The 24,114-nt window shown below is 34.9% G+C and overlaps 1 protein-coding gene across 7 annotated transcripts in view; it reads left to right on the forward strand.

Annotated features, from left to right (window-relative positions):
* Nucleotides 1-2,297: 2,297 nt before the first annotated feature.
* Nucleotides 2,298-24,114, forward strand: part of cadm1a (cell adhesion molecule 1a) — a 441,164-nt gene continuing 419,347 nt past the window's right edge. For 5 of the 7 annotated variants that reach the window (XM_022676027.2, XM_022676028.2, XM_022676032.2 and 2 more), the window contains exons 1-3: nt 2,298-2,413; nt 5,738-5,827; nt 15,332-15,453. In XM_022676027.2, coding sequence (XP_022531748.1) covers nt 15,381-15,453 — 73 coding nt within the window. In that variant the 5' untranslated portion in view covers nt 2,298-2,413; nt 5,738-5,827; nt 15,332-15,380. The remainder of the gene's footprint in view (nt 2,414-5,737; nt 5,828-15,331; nt 15,454-24,114) is intronic. The other 2 variants (XM_022676030.2, XM_022676031.2) reach the window with 1 other exon arrangement.

The following is a 24,114-nucleotide window of genomic DNA, read 5'->3' on the forward strand; positions in this document are numbered from 1 at the left end:
TATATTAATTAAACTCCAGCAGCTGTAATCTATTTACACACAGCTATTTCTGATGAAGATTGTCACGTTTCTGACATGATGGGCGTGTCCTTTATGATTTCTTGACTGTTTATTGGTCAGTTTCACTCAAAACTAGGTGGAATCCACCAATTACAGACTAGAGGCAGACAACGGACACACAACACAACCAGTCAGATGAGTCTTAGTAGACTTACACTAGAGCCTTTTAGATTCATTTGTGGTTAAAAAACAATGTTTTAGCTGTATTACATGCATTAACACAACATTAATGTTGACAGCATTAGCAGAAACACCTATCATATGATTGGTCAGGGGGTATAAGCTAGGATTTCTCCCTCCCAAAGTTGAAATGAAACCTATATCCCTGCTTATGGCTCTCATCTGGATACTACTCAATCTTTAAAGTCAACCAGAAGTCAAAATGGTCTCAAACCAATAACATCTTCTACTCCACCAGCGCAGGTTAACTTTCAGTAACATGGGCAGAAAATCAGTTAGGTTTTTCAATTTACATTGACTTTCACTTTGTCTGATACATATAGGTTTCTAGGGCACCAAATTGTTTAAAGGTTCCTAAGGGATTATTAGATTGGATGGACTGCAAATGGGGTCATGGGGTCATTCATGTATGGTGTAAGTATAAAGGTGGTTTTCTTGCTCTACGATTTTGAACTGTTACTGGGAATCACATTCAAACCCACTGCATTTAAATGAGAAGTTCACATGGTATTATGTTTGTCTTCGTCTATATCCTGATACAGTGTGTTGGACTAGCCAGGATGTTTAGCATTAAATAACAGATATTTCCACTCACTTTTGTTGCCAGTGGTTTAGACATTAATGGCTGTGTGTTGAATTATTTTGAGGGCACAACAACATTACCCTGTTCTACAAGCTGTACACTGACTGTGTCATATCTCCAGTGTTGATAAAAATAAATAATTAACTTTTTTAAGATACTGTAGATTAGGGCTGCAAAATATATAGTTTTAGCATCCCTATCCCAATTTTTTTATTAAATAGAAAAAAATTACATTCTCACTTTTTGTAACATATCTATTAGATGCAGAGTACACCTGCCCAAATATTGCTTATTTTACCCCAATTTTGGATGCGCTGTGTTAATTATTATTATTTGTATGATGATCAGTGATGGTTTGGAGAGACATGTCATTTGCTGGTGTTGATCCACTGTGTTTTATTATCAAGTCTAAAGTCAGTGCAGTTTTTTCCCACAATATCTTACAGCACTTTATGCTTCCCTCTGCTGACAACTTTTATGGAAATGCGGATTTCATTTTCCAGCAGGACTTGGTACACTGCCCACACTGCCAGAAGTACCAATTGGTCTTCATATAATATTCTAATGTTGTGAGACACTTACTTCAGAGTTTTCATTGGCTGTAAGCCATAATCATAAACAATAAAAGAAATAAACACTTATCAATGTGTGTAATACATCTATATAATATATCTATATAAGAGCTTTACAATTTTAACTGAATTACTGAAATAAAGTAACTTTTCAATGATATATATTTTTTGAGACGCATTAGTATATGTATATGAACATTGTTGTGTTATTCTATAAACTACGGACAACATTTCAATAAATACTGTTATTTATAGCATGTATTTGCAGAAAATGAGAAATGGCTGAAATAACAAAAGTGATGCAGAGCTTTCAGACCTCAAATAATGCAAAGAAAACAAGTTCATATTTATAAAGTTTCATCAGTTCAGAAATCAATATTTGGTGGAATAACCCTGGTTTTTCACAGATTTCATGCATCTTGTAATGTTCTCCTCCACCAGTCTTACACGTTGCTTTTGGATAACTTCATACCACAAATTCAAGCAGTTCAGTTCGGTTTGATGGCTTGTGATCATCCATCTTCCTCTTAATTATTTAGTTTTTATTTTGGTAAAATCAAAGAAACTCATCATTTTTTAAGTGGTTTCTTTTTTTCCAGAGCTGTACATAAGAGATGCAAACAACTGTTTTTTTTTTAGAGAAAAATCAAACACACACACTGCTATATTTATTACTTACTTCTCATAACTTGTCAAAACATTCGCCTTTGTGTTCAAACATCTCACAATTCGAATCTTTATCTGAATCAATTGAGTCATTTGATTCGATCTCCCAAAAGCCCCACTTTTGCCATCAATAAAAAAAACAGGGAAGCTAAATGCTACGAAGTAGCATGCTATACCAGTGCTGACCACTAGGGGCAGTCTAACTCAACAGGGTTACCTGCAGGAAGCGCAACACCTGCGGGCTGGCAGTTATCCAGCAACAGGTGAGGCTAATTGCTGAGCGGTTGTTTGGTAAATGAAGATTTTAGCGGACAGCGCTGGAAAAACTGGATATAAAGTTTACTGAGAGACGGTAAGAGATTTTATCAATTATAAACTACCTACTTTATCCTAATTTTTCAGTTAACCGTTCCAGTATAGTTTATAGCTTAATAATATAAGATAATGCCTCATAAGCGGAGCCATTACATTAGGACCAGCTAACCTCTCGTCATGATGTGTTTGTAAGTTAACTCTAGATATTTAGCTAGTTATAAAGCCCAGTTTAGCTCATGAGTCTCAGATAGACCTGCTAGAAGCTGGATTTGGTTGTGTAAAGTTGTCCTCTGGGTCATGCTTGTTCTTGCTGGTCTTGCTAGTTACCTAGGTTAGTTTGCTCTGTTTGTTTATGTGTGTGTTTATGTTTATGTAACAGCTATGAACCAATAAAGTCAAAAGAAAACTGAATACCCTGTGCGTGTCAAAATCTAAGTTGGTAAAGCAACTCAAACCAACCAATTATGTTTAAAAACAAAAAAAAATCAACAGAAACAGAGAATTGAACACTAAGTATTCATGCGTTTGTAGTCAAGTTACTTGTTTATTCTTATGTATATTCAGGATTAGAAATTGAACAGGAGCTTAAAAAAGGCTAAATTTAAGGAAGGCTACTGTTTTACTGTTGAAACATGAAGATTTAATATGAACATGTAGAAGATAACTATACTAATGGCATAAATCTACTCTAATACTTTAATTTAACATCCATTCATACATTTTTAGCCAATGCTCCCAACAGACCTACAATGCCAGTGATAGGGGCATAGCATTGCCTAAGCAAAGAAATTAAAAATTTTACCATTAGAATCAAATGAAACTGAATACCCTGTTCTGGTCCAAATCTAAGTGGGTAAAGCAACTTAACCAACCAATTGTGTTTAAAAACAAAAAAAAATCAACAGAAACAGAGAATTGAACACCCTGTTAAGTAACCATGCGTTTGTAGTCAAGTTACTTGTTTATTCTTATGTATATTCTGGATTGGAAATTGAACAGGAGCTTAAATAAGGCTAAATTTAAGGAAGGCTACTGTTTTACTGTTGAAACATGAAGATTTGATATGAACATTTAGAAGATAACTATATTAATGTCATGCATCTACTCTGATACTTTAATTTTACATCCATTCATACATTTTTAGCCAATGCTTCCAACAGGCATACAATGAAGGCCATAGGGGCATAGCATTACCTATGCAAAGAAATGAATAATTTTACCATTAAAGTCAAATGAAACTGAGTACCCTGTGCTGGTTAAAATCTAAGTTTGTTAAGCAGTTTAACCAACCAATTGTGTTTAAAAACAAAAAGAATCAACAGAAACAGAGAATTGAACGCTTTGTTAAGTATTCATGTGTTTGTAGTCTAGTTACTTTTTTATTCTTATGTATATTCAGGATTAGAAAATTAAAAAAAGAATACATTTAAGGAAGGCTACTGTTTTACTGTTGAAAAATGAAGATTTAATATGAAAATTTAGAAGATAACTATATTAATGGCATAAATTCAAGGATAAATTCAAGGATTCAAGGAGATAAATCTACTCTAAAACTTAATTTAACATCCATCCATTCATTTTTAGCCAATGCTTTTTTAGCATTACCTACCATTAGAGACAAAATCTAAGTTTAACCAACTAATTGTGTTTAAAAACAGAAAATCAACAGAAACAGAGAATTGAACGCTCTGTTAAGTATGTATGCGTTTGTAGTCAAGTTACTTAGTTATTCTTATGTATATTCAGGATTTGAAATTAAACAGGAGCTTAAAAAAGGATAAACTTAAGGAACGCTACTGTTTTACTGTTGGAACATGAACATTTTAAGGGAAAAATCTGGTTTTAAATGGACTTTGGGTGTCGTTTTTAGTCAATGCTCCCAACAGGCTTACAATGCTATTGCTAGTTATAGGAGCATAGCATTTGCTAGTTATAGGAGCATAGCATTTGCCATGCAAAGAAATTACTAATTTTACCTTTAAACTCAAATGAAAACTGAATACCTTGTTCTGATCAAAATCTAAGTTGGTAAATCAGCTTAAACAACCAATTGTGTTTAAAAATGAAACATAAACAATCAAAGAAGTGAGCAGTCTAGTTTCTCATTTATTCTTCTGTTTATTCAGGATTAGAAATTAAACAGGAGCTTTCAAAAAGTGGATTAAAGGAAAGCTAGTGTTTCACTGTTGAAACATGAAGATTTACTATGAACATTTAGGGGCCAGTTGTTCAGAGGTAATCTGATCAGATTTTGGTTATCGGATTGGATCAAATCTGGAAAACGGGTTGTTCAAAAGGGAAAGAAGCATTCTGAAATCGGATCAGATCACGTAATCCAATCCTAGTTTGTAAATGGATCAAACCTTCAGTTTCTGTTGTTCAAAACTTTTCAGTAGGATTTGGATAACTTTGATCCAAAAAAACAGGATTACCCTGATCCCAACAAGGGGTAGGATTTCAAGGGGAATTTCAGGTAAATGTGGTAAAACTTTAAAATCAAAGTTTAAAAGTAAAAAAAAAATACATTTGTACAATTTAGTGTATATACATTTACTTCTATTTTGCACTTGACCTGTTTAACCGTTACAGTAATAAAGTAGACATTGGCTACCAATTAAGCCTTTTACTATAGTAACGTAAAAATAAAAACAATCTTGACCCCATTAAATAAACCCCCCAAAAGATTTCAATAACAAACAAAAATAATATATTCATTTTTTCATCTACGTCACTGTCATTCATCACTGTATATTAATGTCAAAGAAACATTTATCAGATATGAAGCTGTCAAAAATAATTTCGAACAATTGAAAAGAACACCAGAGTTTGTTTTGGTTCTTCAACAGGCTCAGGTGCATCATGAACATCACAGAGAGGGACATTGCGTCTGGTAGCAACATTGGGCAGGACAATACATGCAAGTGTTATGTTGCATGCTCCCTGTGGTTCGACTCGCAAATAGTTAAGTCATGCAAAGCGTCTCTGCAGAACACTCGATTGCTCGTATTGTTTTGCAATAAGCAGTATCTTGTTACTGCAAGAAAAGGAGTCATCAACCCCTGTTGGTTCTTCTATCTGTTTTTTACATAGCTGGTAATCCGGATTAGGTAATCCTGAAAACTGTGTTTCTGGATCAGGTTGATCCAATCCAATATTGCTTTGAAAAACTGGTTTAAAAGTAAGACAGATCACCTGATCCTGGATAGCAAAAAATGTGATTACCAAATCTGGATAATTTTGATCCGGATTACATTTTTTGAACAACTGGCCCTAGAAGATAACTATGTTAATGCCATAAATCTAATATTTTTAATTTAATATCTATATATTTACTTTATGTACATTTATCGTTCATTAACAGGGTCACCAGAAGGGTCCTGAACATTGCAGATTGAACACAAATGGCTCTACTGGTTCAGATACCCATGAAGAACTTAACTACCTGGATCAGGTAAGATCATTTTTTTCTTCTTCTGTTGTTTTAAGTGGAGAATAAGGTGATCTATCCTCACATTCCAAAGATGTGGAGTTTAAAGGAGAAATCTGGTTTGAAATTGACTCTGGATGTAGAGGCATAGCATTTTCCAAGGATTTACAGTACAGGCCAAATAGAAGGCACACCTTCTATTTTTTATTTCTTTATTTTCATGACTATTTACATTGTAGATTCTCACTGAAGGCATCAAAACTATGAATGAACACAAAAAAGGTGAAATAACTAAAAAATATATATATATATTTTAGTTTCTTCGAAATAGCCACCCTTTGCTCTGATTACTGCTTTGCACACTCTTTGCATTCTCTCAAAGAGGTGGTCACCTGAAATGGCTTTTCAACAGTCTTGAAGGAGTTCCCAGAGGTGTTTAGCCCTTATTGGCACAATAATTGCAGTATCAATTTATCGTACAATAAATGAACATGACCTCAATACATTTTTGATAATCGTGATATCGTCTTCGCCTTGTGTTTATTTGTATATTTGTTCACATATATAACAGCGAACAGTATTTTAGCCAGTCATGCTTCAATAACTGTGACTCCATACACACAGTGTGGACTTAAGTAGGTGAAGAAATAAGTATATAATTCCCAAACTAATTATAATAATTGATTAATTCAAATTTTCATTTAATATTCATTTAGAACCAACGTGTACAATAGTTACATTAAACAATGTGCAAAACCTAGTTAAATTTTTTAGAAACATTTTGGGCTGCTTGATTAAATAGAAAAAAAAATTACTTTCTTACTTTTCATGATATATGTACCATAGGCAGATTATATATGTCTAAATAACACTTATTTTATATTATTATTCATTTATATAATCTATACTACTGCTTTTATTCTAAGATAAAAAAAAAAGTAAGTTCTTCTGCTTTAATGTGTAGGAGTGGATAGGTAAATATTATATCTGCAGTGTATTCTACCGTATTTGGTTATCTCCTGGCTCCTGTAGGAACAGAAAAGCCTACATTTCCTGCACAGTTTGCCCCTGTGTTCTTCTGCAGAACACTTGAGCGTATTGTTTGCTGTGTGATCTCATGAGACGTTTTTGGCAGAGCTATATGGAACAAGAAACAATATATGCCTAGTGTGATTAATTTCAGCACACCTCACTCCTATAACTCAAGAATAACTCAACCACACTGCCTTCCCTAGTGAAAAATGATTCAAGGAGCTTGGGAATTTAAGGGGTTAATTTGTGCAAACGCCAGCAAGAAAACCACTAAAGATATAAAACATGTTTTTAAGGTACTATGAAGAACTCTCAATACTCTGCTTTACTCTGGATTTTGGGCTTACATATCTGCAGTATTTTAAAAACAGATTAAGGTGTGTTTAAAGAATGGCACCTGTCTGTTTTTTTTTACAAATTAACTCTTTATATTTCCCTTTTTTTTTTTAATTATCATTTTTAATTAAATTACTATCCTCGTGTGCTTTGTCTCTGTTTTATATATATATATATATATATATATATATATATATATATATATATATATATATATATATATATATATATATATATATAAACCTAGACTGCTCAATTGTAACGAATCTCGATTCGACTTTTATTTTACTGCTAGTAGATAGATAGATAGATAGATAGATAGATAGATAGATAGATAGATAGATAGATAGATAGATAGATAGATAGATAGATATATATGTAAATACAATAAAATAAAAAGATAAAATGAAAAGTATAAATGTACAGTCTTTAGTGTGTGTGTAATGTAGAATGGAGGTAGTGCAGTTGAACACAATAGACAGTGAACACCAGTTGATGTGCATAAATACACAGTTATATAATAATTTAAATTTAGCAGTGCAAAAGATATGTAAGCAGTAGTAATCATAAGCATTAGTATAAGTGTTGCAGTAAATTGTGTTTATTATTTTTAATGTAATTTATTACATAACAAATAAGTGCATCTTTAACGGTATTGGTTACTTTTTTTTTTTTTTTTTAGGTGATATACAGAAATATGCCTTTAGTTCTATTTCTGGCCTACATATCCCTATGCTACTACTAGAGTTTTACTGTCACTGAGCCGCGCATAACTCAGCTCACCTTTACCTTTTTATAATAAGGTTTTTGGAGAAATTAAATATTCAATTAAAAAAAAGTAGCAGTGGCAGTAGCAGTGAATCTTGGGCATTAGAATAGCCTATAAAATTGGTAGCTGAGGCTTGTATAAACATCTCTTTAATTTCTCTTCATCTCCAGACAATCAAAGCAATTGCCCTTTGAGCCACTATAGCGAATTAGCATAATGAGCCACCGAGGGTAGAGCTACCTGCATTACCTTATCAATTTGCAACCCTGGCTCCAACTGTGAGTCAATTTCAAAAAGCACCCAATTAATTTACATTAGACAGTCAACATAATTATGTTGATGAGAACTCCCTTGTTTTACATTCGGAGGAGACGTAAAGTGCAGAATTGGTAATTTCTTTAAATGCTTGAACTAAGAAAAGGCCTAGCATTAAAAACAGCATTCCAGTTTATATATATATATATATATATATATATATATATATATATATATATATATATATATATATATATATATATATATATGCATGCAGCTCTGGAAAAAAATAAGAGAACACTTCAGTTTCTGAATCAGTTTCTCTGATTTTGCTATTTATAGGTTTATGTTTGAGTAAAATTAACATTGTTGTTTTATTATTGTTTAAACTACAAACAACATTTCTCCCAAATTCCAAATAAAAATATTATCATTTAGAGCATTTATTTGCAAAACATAAGAAATGGCTGAAATAACAAAAAAGATGCAGAGTGTTCAGACCTCAAATAATGCAAAGAAAACAAGTTCATATTTCAGTTCAGAAATCAATATTTGGTGGAATAACCCTGGTTTTTCATCACAGTTTTCATGCACCTTGGCATCATGTTCTCCTCCACCAGTCTTACACACTGCTTTTGCATAACCTTATGCCTTTATTCAAGCAGTTCAGCTTGGTTTGATGGTGTGTTATCATCCATCTTCCTCTTGATTTTATTCTAGAGGGTTTCAATTTGGTGAAACAAATATATATATATATATATATATATATATATATATATATATATATATATATATATATATATATATATATATATATATATATATATATATATATAATCTATTTCAACACAGTTATGTCTGTACTGTACTTTAATTACAGGAACATTGTTTAATGTAAGATAAAATATATTTCTGATTAATAAATTACCTACTGCTTTCTGTTCTTACATCATTTTGCTTTTATTTAATACCCCATCATTTCTCTCTCCATGGATCAGTCTAAAACAGATGTCTCCATCTTTATTCCTGGCAGGTTTTCTTTTCCATTCCCTAATTTACTATAACAGCCAATTTCCAAACCCTTCAGGAGTCGAACTAAGCTGGACTAGCTTATAATAATAATGTTTACTGTCTGGAACCAAAATCACAGGACATACAGAACACACACAGGATGCAGTTTTACCAAAGGAATAATTAGTATTTTATACATTTAAAGGATTTTATCAAAGGTACAGAATGAACCCATATAGTGAAACTTGAAAAGAAGAACAATCATCAAGACAGCTCAGAGAACTGCTTAAGTGCTTAATATTATATTAAACCTCTTTAGGCTTAATTACAACATCCAGCATCTATCAGCATAGCAGCAGGATTAGAAGCAAATTCCAAAAAAAGACAGATCTAACCAGAGAGAGATCAGACAGACTAGTATAATATTAAGGGCGTTTTCACACCTGTAGTTTATTTCTATGGTTCAAGTCAATGAGTTTTGTTTACTTGGAGCATTCCTCCCTTGGTTTGGTTTGGTTTGATTTGGTTTCACACAGGCACCTAAAACCCAAACACACCAAAATGCGCACCAATAAACCACGTGAGCACATCGTCTTCTCTGATTGGTCAGAGCTGTCTGGCATGTGAGAAAGAAAGTAAATGTAGTGTGAAGATTCTGTGTTCCAGTGCTTATATCTGTGCAGTATGAAGCTGCTTTAACACAGAACCCTACACTAAAACGCTACGCTTTTAAACATAGTGTTTTTAATGAGACGTGCAGCACAGATGTACACATAGTAAACGGAGTCGTCCAGCTGCGAGCAGCAGTATGAATATAGTATACTGGATAGCTTAATATATATATATAGTATACTGTAGTATAATATAGTATATCTAATATAGTATACTGGATAGCTTTGTTGAATGGAGACTAGATTACGTTCTCACCACAAACAAACCGCTCCGGAGTAGTTTTGATCTGCACCAAATTGCAATTACTGATTTCACACGTGCTCAATCGAACCGCTCTAAGAGTACAAACAAACAAGGGTCTGTTTTAACCGGACCAAACAAAACTAAGACGTTTTTAAAAGATCTAATATGTCCTTCTATTAATAATCCATGATATATGTATATTAGATATTAGAGTAAATATACCAATATTGGGCAAATATAATGTTCTTTTGGTAGATATGTCATGGAAAATGAGAGCAGTATGAATTTTCCTATTGTTTCAGAGTAAAAAAAAAAGTACACTTAAATAACAAAGCTGAAACTATATTAAAACTATAACAACAAGCATCATGTGACATTTGGACAAATAGGAGCACACGGAAATACCAGTAGAGCCACATTTATAACAATACTTGCAAATGAAAAGTGACCTCTGCTAATCTACAGTGTTAATTTGGGGATTTAACACTAGTCCGGAGTTAATTTAACACTGGCTAATTTGCTTTGTAGTGTTTTTCCCACCTTTCACTGCATTTAATCACACATTCATTAGTTTAAATGTGTGAACTTCTGTTTTATTTGTAATGAAACGTGCTCTTTATGTACTGATGATATTAATGATGAACTCAGAAAAGCAAAATCCACTGATAGCAAAGTTGCATTACATCTTTTAATGTTGATTATGAAAAAGAAAAACAACCTTTAAACAGCCTTTATTTAGCATTGTCTCATAGGTATCAGTTATTGTTGCAGTTTTGACATTAAATCAACATTTATTTAAAGGCTTTGAATGGTTGAAGCTCTTATAGACTCAATGTTTTTGTATTATAAGTATTAATATTTTTGTTAGTCTTAGTATTTAAATGTCAATTATTTCCACGCTGCCTGAACACACAAGAAACAATAAAAATAGAACATAAACAAGTTTAATACAAACAACACACATACAATCATGTTGAATCAAATTAAAATAGATGTGCACAAATAAATTTGTTTTGACATCCAAGATCAATATTTATAGTGCATTAAAGATGGAAATATTAATGTTGATTCAATGTTCTTTTATAATCTGGTTTCTGACATGGTTAATCATGATGAGACATCATAATAATTTATAGTCAGATTGCCTACCCATAAAACATACAGGTGCATCTCCAAAAGAAATGTAATATCGGTGAAAAGTTACTTTATTTCAGTAATTCAGTTCAGAATGTGTAACTTTTATATTATATAGATGTATTAGACACAGAATGGTCTATTTTAAGAGTTTATTTATTTTATTGTTGTCAGTATCTCAGAAATTTTGAATATTATTTAAGACCAATTGATACTTTTGGCAGTGTGCCAAGTCCTGCTGGAAAAGGAAATCCGCATCTCCATAAAAGTTGTCAGTAGCAGAGGGAAGCATGAAGTGCTGTAAGATTTTGTGGGAAAACAAAACTGCACTGACTTTAGACTTGATAATAAAACACAGTGGATCAACACCAGCAGATGACATGTCTCCCCAAACCATCACTGATCATCAGTACATTTTATATTTCATTTGTAAATCAAGGGAGCAGAGTCTGGAGGAAGAGTGGAGAGACACACAGTCCAAACTGCTTGAGGTCTAGTGTGAAGTTTCCACCAGTCAGTGATGGTTTGGAGAGACATGTCATCTGCTGGTGTTGATCCACTGTGTTTTATTATCAAGTCTAAAGTCAGTGCAGTTTTGTTTTCCCACAAAATCTTACAGCACTTCATGCTTCCCTCTGCTGACAACTTTTATGGAGATGCAGATTTCGTTTTCCAGCAGGACTTGGCACACTGCCCACACTGCCAAAAGTACCAGTTGGTCTTATATAGTAGTCAAATTTTATGAGATACTTATTTTTGAAGTTTTATTGGCTTTAAGACATAATCATAAACAATAAAAGAAATAAACACTTAAAATGACAAGTTTTACATTTTGATTGGTCAGGATTTGGTAGTATATAGCCTATTTGCTAATGTTCAGAATGTGTATATAATCACACATATACAAATAAACTCTCAGAATGAAGCTACCCTGTTTCAGTTATTTGTAATTTTACACTGAGAAAAGTACAACTCTATCAACGTTTGGCTTTCATTCACAGAACTGAGTAAAAGTAGCGGTAACTATTTTGTGTCCTAAAGCAAGTCGAGCTAGAACATGCTTACCAGATAGAAAAAGCATGTTAAATACGTAAGTGTTCAGTTTTCCATTTATACAGCATTTGAACACCATTTATCCCTAATGTCAGAATTGTTTTTAGTGCAAATAAATTCAACATAGATATGTTTGTTTGTATTAAACTTTACTTACATAAAATACGTATAAATTATATTTCTTTAGTTTTTTTTTTTTTCGTATATCTTGTACTTTGTTTTTTGCAATGTATAAGGGGAACTTTACGTAATACTTAATATTACAACTATTATTTGACGGAAGAATCTTTTGCATAAAAGCATTGTGCATGAAAAAGAAACATTTAACTGAACCAAAAAATAACATTTCTTAATGTTAGCTAAGGAGAATGTACTTGATATTAAAAAGCCATATTTTTAACAGAACTGTTTACAGCCCTCATATCAAAGGTACATTGAATGAACGTTGCATTACATCATCTTTTTTATTATTTGAATGTTCCTTTTTTATACCGCGAGATAACAATACAAGCTATAAGAATAGACCATAGGAATATAAACCAAGATATAAATACTTCATATAAGTACATTTTAATACAAGGCCTGTAAAACTATTACATTTAATTACTGTTGAATTCATGTTGAATCTTTGTAAAATTATTGTATGTTTCAAACCAATGCATAGTCAATGTTAAATAAAGATTGTTTAAAGTTTTTTTTTTTTCCGTCACCAACATTAAAAAGGTGTAATCCAACCAAAAAAATCAACATTTATTAAATTTATTAATTGAAATTAACCCAGGAGTTAGTAAATAACATCTGGAATGTAACACATTCCATTATTTTCCTCCAAGCTACACTTATTAACCGTATTTCTGTTTCTTGTACACTTAAGCACAAATCCATCAGCATTTGGCTTGAGGTCACAGAACTGAGTAAAGATAAGTATTTTGGTGCTAAAGCGAGACAGGCCAGAACATGCATGTGAGCATGTCAGTCATAAACAGAGAGAGGAGAGCAGGCATGTTCGTGTATCACCGCTAGGGGCGCTGTTTCTCTCTTTCTCTTCAGCATCTCTGCATATACTGTCCATATCGCATCTCATATAACAGTGATGTTCAGTCTCAATAAGAAGAGAGAGGAGTATGAAATACTGATGGATTCATGAAGAAATGTCTATATTAGGACTATACAATGTAGTTACACCAATGTAAATCTTGGTGGAAGCTGGGGAGAATGTAGTTGACATTAAAAAGACAGAGCTGTTTGTACCACTGATATGAACATTAAATGAATGTTGCATTACATATTTAATATTATTTGAATGTCCCTTTCTACACTGCTAGAGCAAAATACAATCTATAAAAATACAAACAAGACACACATACTTCATATAAGTAAAGTTTAACAAAAGGAAAGCTTATACAACCATAACTTTTAAATTAATGTTGAATAATTGTAAGATCATTGTTCAATGCATTAGAGATGGAAGAATTTCCTGATAACAAGGAACATTTAATAAACATTCTTCTTTTTTTCTGCATATCATACTCTCTCTCTCGCTCTCTCTTTCTCTCTCTCTCTTTCTCTAACTACCATTCCTATCTAATTTAGCACTGGCAGATTATCAACCCAGCTAACAGAAAAGGTTATAAGAACGTTTAGGTTGAACGTGTTGAAAAGCTTCATTCTGAAAACGTGACAAAATAATGGTTTGCATCATTTAGTTAGAACATTTCTCACATAGTGCTCCCACTAAGACGAATACGAACATTATGCAAATGTTAAAAGTAACATTGCTAAAATAATAAATTAAACATTGACACACGTGACAGTGCATCAACCCTACTAGAACATTTAAGAATGTTAAACAGCTCAAATTTGAAAAAGGCTAAAAAAAAAACAAAAAACAGGAGGGGCACTGGGTGATGTATGGGTTTAGAGGCAGGGTAGGAGGCAGAGCGGATTGGCTGAGCTGCAGCAGCAGCGGTGTTCCACTAATAGCACTGAGACACAGATCATTGGATGTCAGCAGGGGGAGGTATTATTAAATGACTCATCTGCATAATGTGATGTCGGTGTAAACAGTTGAACATGAGGGGGCGCTGCAGAGGTGGAAAATACCTCAATAAAGGTGTTATTTAAAAATTGGGAAATGTTTATAAAATTTCAGCTATTAATGGAAAAATATGGTTTAGGGTTTAGTGGCTTTTTAGGAACATCCAGAAAACTTGACAGTTTGAACGTACTAGGGACATTAAATCAATGTTCATTTAAAGGTTTTTAGATGAAAGATGCTCCTGTCAAATAATATAAAAATTAGATGAAAAGATTATGTTTGTATATTTAATGTAAGTAAAGATTAGTACATACCATATATAAAACAATGTTGGATCAATGTTGAGTCAATGTAGAATTAGTGTGCACAAAGAATTAGCTCTGAAATTGGGGATTATTATCATTACTGCTGCTGCATGTATAGTGTTTGTAAAACGTGTGTGTGTGTGTGTGTGTGTGTGTGTGTGTGTTTAAAAGTAGCCTGTTTGAATAAACATGCTGGTATGTTTTTATGGTTTTAAAAACGTCGATTATTATTATTATTATTATTATTATTATTATTATTATTATTATTATTATTATTATTATTATTATTATTATTTTAAATGTCCCGTTCTACACTGCAAAAACAAAACAGTACATGCTATATGAATAGAACCCAAACAAGATATATGTATATATTTAATGCAAGTACAGATTAAAACAAGCCGCATATAAAACATGATGTTGAATTAACGTAAACTCTATATCATCATATTACTGCTGTATAGTGTTGGTATTGGGGAAGCATCCGCTACATTATAAACAGTGAATCAGACTGAATACAGGAGTGTGTAAAACTGGTATGTGTGTAAAAGTAGCCTGTTTGAATAAACGTACTGGTGTTTTTTATGAATGTGTGGTTGTTTCCCCCCCCCCCCCCCCTCCTCTTCCCTTCCTCTGCATATCATTACTCTCTCTCTCTCTCTCTCTCTCTCTCTCTCTAGGTGAAGTGGCTACAAACTCGCATCGTCAGAAAGAAAGCAGGTGTCCAACATGGCGAACACGGCCAGCGGATCTCTCGCAGCTCTACTCTTTTTATTCACGGTTGCGGCGGCTGTTCTCAAAGGTAGGACCCTGGTTTAGCTCGCTTTAGTCCCGCACACGAGCCCTGCCGCTTCCGCGCTCTGGAGGAGAGCTGCTTTATCCGGAGGCGGGCGGCAGCAGCGAGGGGGGCGTCTGAACTAAGCCGAGCTGAGCGCGCCAGTGCTGGGATAGAGCGCGCCATATGGACCGCGCTGGGGGTGAAGAGTTGGAAGTCTTACTGGGTTTTTGGAGATATTGGGAGAGCGGAGTTGCGAGGTTTTGTACTTTGGCCACGTTGGATGAAACGTGCAGATGCGCTCGTGCGTGTGTGTTTGTAATTATTGTTGCTAGATGTTTGTGTTTGAGTGCGTGTTACATTGTATCATAATTCTCGGTGCTTGGCTGTGTGTGATTGAGTGAGTCACTTTTTCTTAAGTCCAGAGAGCACTGGCTGCTTTCTGCTGCTGCTGCTGCTGCTGGTGGTGGTGGTGGTGCCCAGCTAACGGAGAACGTTTCCACAACATTGGCTAACGTTATCTAAAAGTTCTCCTATTAGCTAGGAGCAAATGTTCCCACGCTAACGTTGTACAGAACCGTCTCGTTCTAAGTTCGCACAGAAACGTTCGCGAAACGTTCTAAGAACGTTCTAACAACGCTGCACGGCATCGTTCTAAACCTCTCTTCCCCCCAAAAAAAATGTTAGGAGAAAACGACCCAAGAGTAACGTTCACGAAACGTACTAAGAACGTTCTGCAAGGCATCGTTTTAAACCTTATCCCAAAATGTTAGGAGAAAACGTTTTAAGAACGTTCTAACAACGCTGCTCGGACGGTATCATTCTAAACCTCATCCCCCAAGATGTCCAACAGTAACATTTGTGGAACGTCCTAAAATCGTAGCAAGACCTCGTTCAAAGCACCCCCCCCCCCCCCCCCCCCAAAAAAAAATGTTTAGATGAGAAAACACTCAAACAGTATGCTAAGGTTTACGCAATGTTCTAAGAACGTTGCAACAAGACCTTGTTTAAAGCCCCTCAACATGTTGGGAGAGAAAACGTTTCAACTGTAACAATTTATGCAACGTGCTACAACAGTAACATCAATGTAACGTTCTGAAAACGTTCCCACAACTAACCTTATAGCCTTAGGGAGTTATTGTAAGAACGGACTTGAGCTGTAACATTACTTAATTGTGAGCTTTAGTAGTGGTGGTCGTATTGCAGAATTGGGGGGAAAGAAAGAAAGAGAGCAAGAAAGAAAGGAATAGTCAGTCCTGCTGCAGGAGTGTGTGAGTGGGCTTAGGCATGAGTGGGGGTCTCTCTCTCTTTTTCTCTGTGTGTGTGTGTACTTTTAGCTAGCAAGCAATGAATGTGATGGAGAGATGCAGAGAATAGAGCCTGAATGAAAGAGAGAGAGAGAGAGAAAGAGAGAGCTGCTGTGATTTGTGATTTGGAAGGATGTAGAGATGGATAGATGGATGGATGGATCTCTCTTGTCAAGGGCTCTCTCTGAAACTAGCGATCTATCTTTCATTTGATCGCCTCAGTCGTTCACTTATCTGGCTATGCGGCATCACACCACTATCCCCTACTGTACACCGGCTTTAGTCAGGACCAGCTAAACCTGGGGGCTCTTTTTATATAGAGTAGGTGCAGTTACGTTTATAGTATTTCATGGGATTATAGTTGTTTGAGCTGATCATGCATACGGAGGGTGAGCTCATGTTCCATGTAAGCTCTGTATTATATGTTTACCTTGAAAGAAGAGGGGTTAGAATGGGGTTAAGAGGCACCTAAGGCATGTATTGTCAGTGGCTGATGAATAAATATATAGATGGATCGATAAATAAATGTGATCTCTTCTGTGATCAAACTATGTGGTCCTAGATTATTTCACTTTTCATAATATTAAAGTGGCTGCAAATGGTTACTTAAGTGATGCCCTAGAATCAAAATTCTTGGTTCTATGAAGAACCATTTAAAAAAATAAAAATAAAGAGATAAGTTGTTTGTGTGTGAAGGGTGTATGAAAATAGAAATATATTGAAATATCACAATATTATGTTTAGTAATACTGTATCAATTCTCTAAAAATACAATATTTGAACAGAATTATTGCTAATGCTTATATAATTAGGGGTTCTTGGCAAAGGTGCACAATAGGGGTGTGCCATATAGTATCGCACGCAATATCGCCATTTTTTTTTTTTAATATCTAGAGTACCCTTATTGTGAAAATACCATGAAATATTTTGATATTATTTTAGGGCCATATCGCCCACCCCTAGTGCAAAAAGGTCTTATTTCAACCATGTATTTCTTGCCCTCTTCACCAGGGCTGCAATGATTATTTGCCATAATCAACAGCACTGACTCCAGATTTCAGTGAGAAATTGTTGGGTACCGAAAGTTTTGGGTACAGAAACCAAATGGGGTGGAGCTAAGGGCTACTCACTTACTCAGTTCACGTTCAGCTTGGTCACCACAAGTGACCAAATACAACAGATGACATATTTACTCCTTAAATATCAGAACCAAAAATCACATTTATATGTCTTCTAGGCATTTAAATCCACATGTAGCTGTTTCTATTGTTTTGGAGTAAGCTATGAACAGGAGTTATACCCATAAGGAAGCAGAGATTGAGGGCATGGCAGAAATAATAGTTATGATAGTTGACTAATCCCCATGCCATGACGTGCAGCCCCCTCGGTCTGTCCCAGCTGGCCCACGTTGGACCGGCTTAAAGACCCTGCCTCAGCCTTCACTCGAAAGATACGCTGATGGTGAGAGGAAGGCTGAGGCAACACAAACCTAAGAAACCCTTAAGTTAGTGGACAATATCACGATTATTAAAACGATTAAGGTCATGTCCAATTATTGAATGATAAGTCGATAATGTAATTATTATAACAGTCCTATTTGTAGCTATATTCTCCACAAACCCTACAATGGACCCCATCGCTTCCAAACAACAGCAGCAGCACACTGCAGGAAGTTAGCGTAGCTACCTCCAGCAAGTCCATTATGTGCAGCTGCATGGTGGTGCACCTAAAGTGTGATGGAAAGGCATGGAGGCAGAACAGAACAGGCTGTTATTAGAGAGCTGAGATGTTTCTGTTGCTCTGCTTTTGGTCATTGCAGCGAGTCGCTGGCTGCTGCTGCTGCTGAGGAACACAGCTGGGGGAGAATGAATGGTGGGATATGGAGGATGCTGCAGTTAGCGTTGTTTTCCCCACAGCAGAGTGCAAATCTTCCACAGGGGGCAACAATTCCATAGCGTATTTCAGAGATGGAGAGAGAAAGAGGGTGAGTGAGAGAGAGAAGATGAATATAGTAATGCTACTATGGTCTATCTATGTGTTTGTGATGTGAGAAGGACCAACCAGTGAGGAGGATGTTTACCTGAGAACAAGAGGGGTTAGAATGGGGCTAAGAGGTGCCCAAGGCATGAATTGAGAGTAGCTGGATGGATGGATGGATGGATGGATGGATGGATCTAATCTGTGATGAAAATATATGTTCACTTCAAAATAGAACTGGTTAGAATGGGGGAAAGAGGCACCCAAGGCATGTATTGACAGTAGCTGGATGGATGGATGGATCTAATCTGTGATGAAAATATATGTTCACTTCAAAATAGAACTGGTTAGAATGGGGAAGAGGCACCCAAGGCATGTATTGACAGTAGCTGGATGGATGGATGGATCTGATCTGTGATTAAAATATATGTTCACCTCTGACCAAGAGTGGTTACAATGGGGTTAAGAGGCGCCTAAGGCATGTTTTGCCAGCGGATGGATGGATGGATGGATGGATGGATGGATGGATGGATGGATGGATGGATGGATGGATGGATGGATGGACTGATCTGATCTGTGATTAAAATATATGTTCACCTCTACCCAAGACTGGTTAAGACCTGTATTGTCAGCACATGCATGGTTAGATAGATGAATAGATGGATGAATGGATGGACGGATGGGCAGATCTGATTTGTGATTAAAATATATTTTCACCTCTAAACAAGAGTGGTTACAATGGAGTTAGGTGGCACCCAAGGCATGTATTGACAGTGCACAGTGATACAGGTATACGGGAATATCGATATTGAATATCGAAGTATTGTGTAAATTTTTATTCAATACTGATTTGATTTTCAAAAACACAGTATCAGTTTTCTAATTAAAAGTTTACATGTAAAGATTGGTGTCGGACAGTGGTTTATTTTGTTCTGTGTTTAAACCCTGCCCACTAGATGGCAGCATTGTACATATGTCTATATGTCTTCAGTTCCCACTGTTTTTATTGGATAAAAGGATATTTTTTTATACGTTGGAAATGATCCTTAAATTAGTTTTAAAAGTCTTCTTGCTTATAGTCTCACTGAATACGTTTAAATGTGATATTGTGATGTATCATGGCAGGAATAATATGTGAAGACCCTGTTTAAAGACTCAAAGATGAAAATGTTGGAGGATTTTATCGTCTGTACATGTATAGTATATTATTGAAAGCTTGGTGAAGTTTAATTAGTGTGATGGACATGTAAATGCAAAATAACTAATTTAATGTGTTATATGTGTTTATATTATATATGTATGCTTATATCACACACAAAATTCCAGTCAGATTGACACAGTTTTGACAATAGAGGCTCCAAAGGGTTAAAAGATTTGGAAAATATTTTGAAATGTATATATTTAGAATTTATCTGAATTATTGTGAAATTTATTAGGTAAAGAATGTTATAAATAGGGTAAAAAATATATATTTCAAAAATTCCCCATATTTATCTCCCAATTGTCCCTTCCATTCAATTACTACTCGGCTGTTATTTAGACGTAGCATTGCCGAGTAGCATCACAGTGACTCAGAGGTTTATAATCAACAGGTTTGTGGCTGTAGAGACAAACAGTGACTTTTTCTATTATGTTCGGATCCTGGCTAGTATGCTGTTGGTACTCTAAACCATCAATTAGATAGATAGGCATAATTCAGACTGATGGTAACGAGGCATTATGTGGATGGGCCTGGATGGTTTTGGCGTTTCAAAAATGCATGTTATATACAGTACTGTGCAATACAAGTGTTTTTACTTGAAAAAGCACCATATATTATTTAAACAGATGCAAATAAACATAAATACAGTAAAAAGTAACTAGAATTTCTCATTTTTAACTAAGTATGTTATATCCTTTGAGCCAAGCTGAAGAACAAAGTGTAGTTCCAGATCGGATTGCTCCTGGATGCTCCTCAGCCAGCATGTGTATATGTTCCGTTCCATCAGCAGCTCACCTGATTTAGAAGAAATGAAATAATTCAGAATAAAAGGATATACAGACAAACTAAAATGTAAAATCAATAAAAATAAATAAAATAAAATCAATAAATAATTAGAATAATAGAATATAGTTGAAGAAATAAAGGAGAAAAAACCCACAATTATAAAAAGTAAATGATGGAACTAAAAAAAAATACTAATAATAGTAAGGCAAAAAAGTATAAAAAAAAAGGAAGAGATAAATTAAATAAAAAGGTAAAAGGCCAAAAATAAACCCAGAAATAAAATAAATAAAAAGGATAAAATTAATCAAATAAATAAAATAAAAGGGCTAAAAGGTAAAACATAAAATTAGATAAATAAAAAGACAAAATAATTAAAATGAGTAAATTCAATTAAAACAGGTAAAGGCTGTCCGAAGGTGGTTAGAGACTAAAAGTGTAAAATAATTTAGTGACACCACTAAATAAAAATGCTCTAAAATGACTTAAACTATAATCTTTTTACACAGACTTCCATTAAAAGTTCAAACACTTTTTTTTTTTTCCTTGCCATTTTAACGATATAGTGGTTTCACAGCGTAATCATGGCTGGGCAGCTTTTACTTTCTGGTTTTATGGAGACATTGTGACAATTGGGAACAGACATCACAGGCAGTTAAACGACCATTAGTTGGTTTGCTCTTGCTCCGGGGAATCAGCTGTTGAGAGAGAAATAAAGATTTTAGAGCCTGACACTATTAAACCTGCCTGATTTACTAACCACATTCCCACATTTGTTCACATTGACTCTTAAAGCTTGGCCCGCGTGTGCTCGGATTTGTCTTTGGACTGACCCCTCAGGCCTTTTTAATATCTGAGGCTGGTGAACTGAGCCCCGCGTTGCTCTGTGTTGCTCGGCGTGGCTGCTGTTGTGTTGAGGCTCTGAGCATTGTCTCAGTCTCCCAGGGTGGTCTCCTTAAAATTCTTCTGCATATGAAAGGCATGGACCTCTATGTCTAATGGCTCTTCTTCTTCTTCTTTGACAATATCCTTTGTGCAACGTTTCAGGAGGAGGCTGAATTGCACTGGATTGCATCGTCCACTGTGAAAGAATGTGCTTTGTAGTGCTGTGCGATATGACGATATATATTGTCAAATTTCATAAAATTATCGTTTCTACAGTAATTTCATAAATTATTCATGCAAGTATATAAAGTAGGCTACGATGAAATGTATTGGCACGGTCACTTTGCATAAACTCGGTTTATATAAGTGATAATTAAGTAAACATATTAGGGACAGAACCAGCAAGCTGATTGGCTGTTTCTCCTTCGAGAACATTTATTTGGGGCTTTCATTTGGCGCCCCATTTAGTGCAGCGCCCCTATGCGTTGTAGGCAGTTGTACTAATCCCTTAGCTCTGTACTGTATTTAAAAAAATAAATGTTCTGTCTCTGTATGCACTTTAAGCACAGTGTTAATATGACTGGTTATGGTTAGGCATAGTTAAATTACAAGTGATTTAGGAGAAAAAAACACAAACTATAGTCTTAATATGACTGGTTGTGGTTTGCACTTATTGTTTGCACTATATAAGACCTAGAAAAGTTTTTTTTTTTTTTTTCTTTTTCTTATTTCTGTTTCTTATAAAATCAATGTGTGAGAGAAACCAGTCTGTTAAGTTTGCGTTATATGATTTTGTTAAATAAAACTCTAGTCTTTAAAATTTTATTTTTAAATATCGTCTCGTCTTCTTATCGTGAACCCAATATCGTGTCTCGTCTCGTCACACTAATATCACGTCATATATATATATATTGCTGCTTTAAAAGATAGTAATTCTCATTTGTGAAAGTTTGGTTTAATGTCACTTTGAAATAAAGTTAACTTTTGAAAAAAAAAGTAAGCAATGATATTATTTTGTCATATTTTTCGAAAAATAACTGAAAACATACAAATGTGGTATATCATGATATATATCGTAAAAAAAAAAATCCATATTGTGATGTATGATTTTTCCCATATCGCTCAGCAGTAGCGCTCAGATTGGCCGTGCTCATGCTGAGCCAGCCTGGTTGCTGGACACAGATTAAGACTCATGTTGGATTAAAGTACAACGTCAATGGGGATTCTTGATCGAAAAAGCAGTGTTAGTCAGGACTGGGCCAGAATAATCTATATCCAGGAAAGGGTCCCTCTGTGTATAGAGGACAACTTATTTAAGGCAGCACGCAACTCAGTATGTGTTCCTATAGCAAACGAAAAGAAATAGTTTAAGCAGGTTGCTGTTATTAGACATTTCCTCCCCTTTGAAGTGTGTAGTATTTGTTTTGCTCCACTTGGCTGTCAGACTAATACCTTACAGAGTGAAAATGAAAATGGCTGTGGGAGCAGCTAATCCACATAAGAATATTTTGAGGATTATGGCTGGAGTCTACCGTGCCCGCCTCGCTATTGATTGGTTGCTTTACTTTACTCAGAGAGGGAAAAAAAAGGCTGAAAAAGAAAGAAAAAGAGATGAGATCCCTTTTTATGTCTTTCAGTCTTTCAGTGAATCAGTCTAAGCTGTGGTTAAACATATGACTGTTGTTGTCTTGGATTATATTTTTTACTCTACCGTATATTTCACAAATGACGCACTCCTTAACACATTTAATACCAGCGTTGTGCCGTTTCTTTGGCTTTCTTCAGCAATTGTGTTTATTCAGTTGCCTTCCTGAATCATCCCCCTTTTTTCAAGTATAAAAGAAAATGAATTATGATATCAGAAGTGCAACAGAGAGATGTGGGATTAGGCGCTCACTCGCATCTTAGTGGGAAAAGCAACATTTTGAAGAATGTCTATCTGAAAGAAAGAATAAAACAGTACTGCTAGGAAAATCATGTAATACTGTTTTATTAAGAGGGGCTTGAAAATGATATATGGCATGGTCAGTGTTTTTTTTATCATTTACACGAGAATGTTATATCTCCATTGTGCAGTTTTTTTTTTTTTTTTTTTTTTTTTACTTTTGACAAAATGAATTTGGCCAGTTGTTCATTTCATTGTGTGGTAAATAGAAAAACTTTTAACATTGAGTTCCATTGAAAGTTGAAAAGTTTTAAATATTTGTGACTGTATATATTATAGCTGTATTGTTTCTAATCTCTACTGTAATTTCCGGACTATAAGCCACTACAACCCACTCATTAGGACTCCCTCTATCACTAGTGATACCCCAAATCCAGGAGGGTGAAGACTAGCACATGCCTCCTCCGATACATGTGAAGTCAGACTCCGCCTCTTTTTGAACTGCAGCTGATGCAGCATTACCAAGTAGCATCACAGCCACAGCGCACTCGGAGGAAAGCGCAGCGACTGGTACATCAGCTCACAGACGCCTTGTGCTGATCGACATCACCCTAGGAGTGATGAGGGGGAAAAAGTGCCATCTACCTACT

Source organism: Astyanax mexicanus, chromosome 17 (genome assembly GCF_023375975.1).
Source record: "Astyanax mexicanus isolate ESR-SI-001 chromosome 17, AstMex3_surface, whole genome shotgun sequence".
NCBI lineage: Eukaryota > Metazoa > Chordata > Actinopteri > Characiformes > Acestrorhamphidae > Astyanax > Astyanax mexicanus.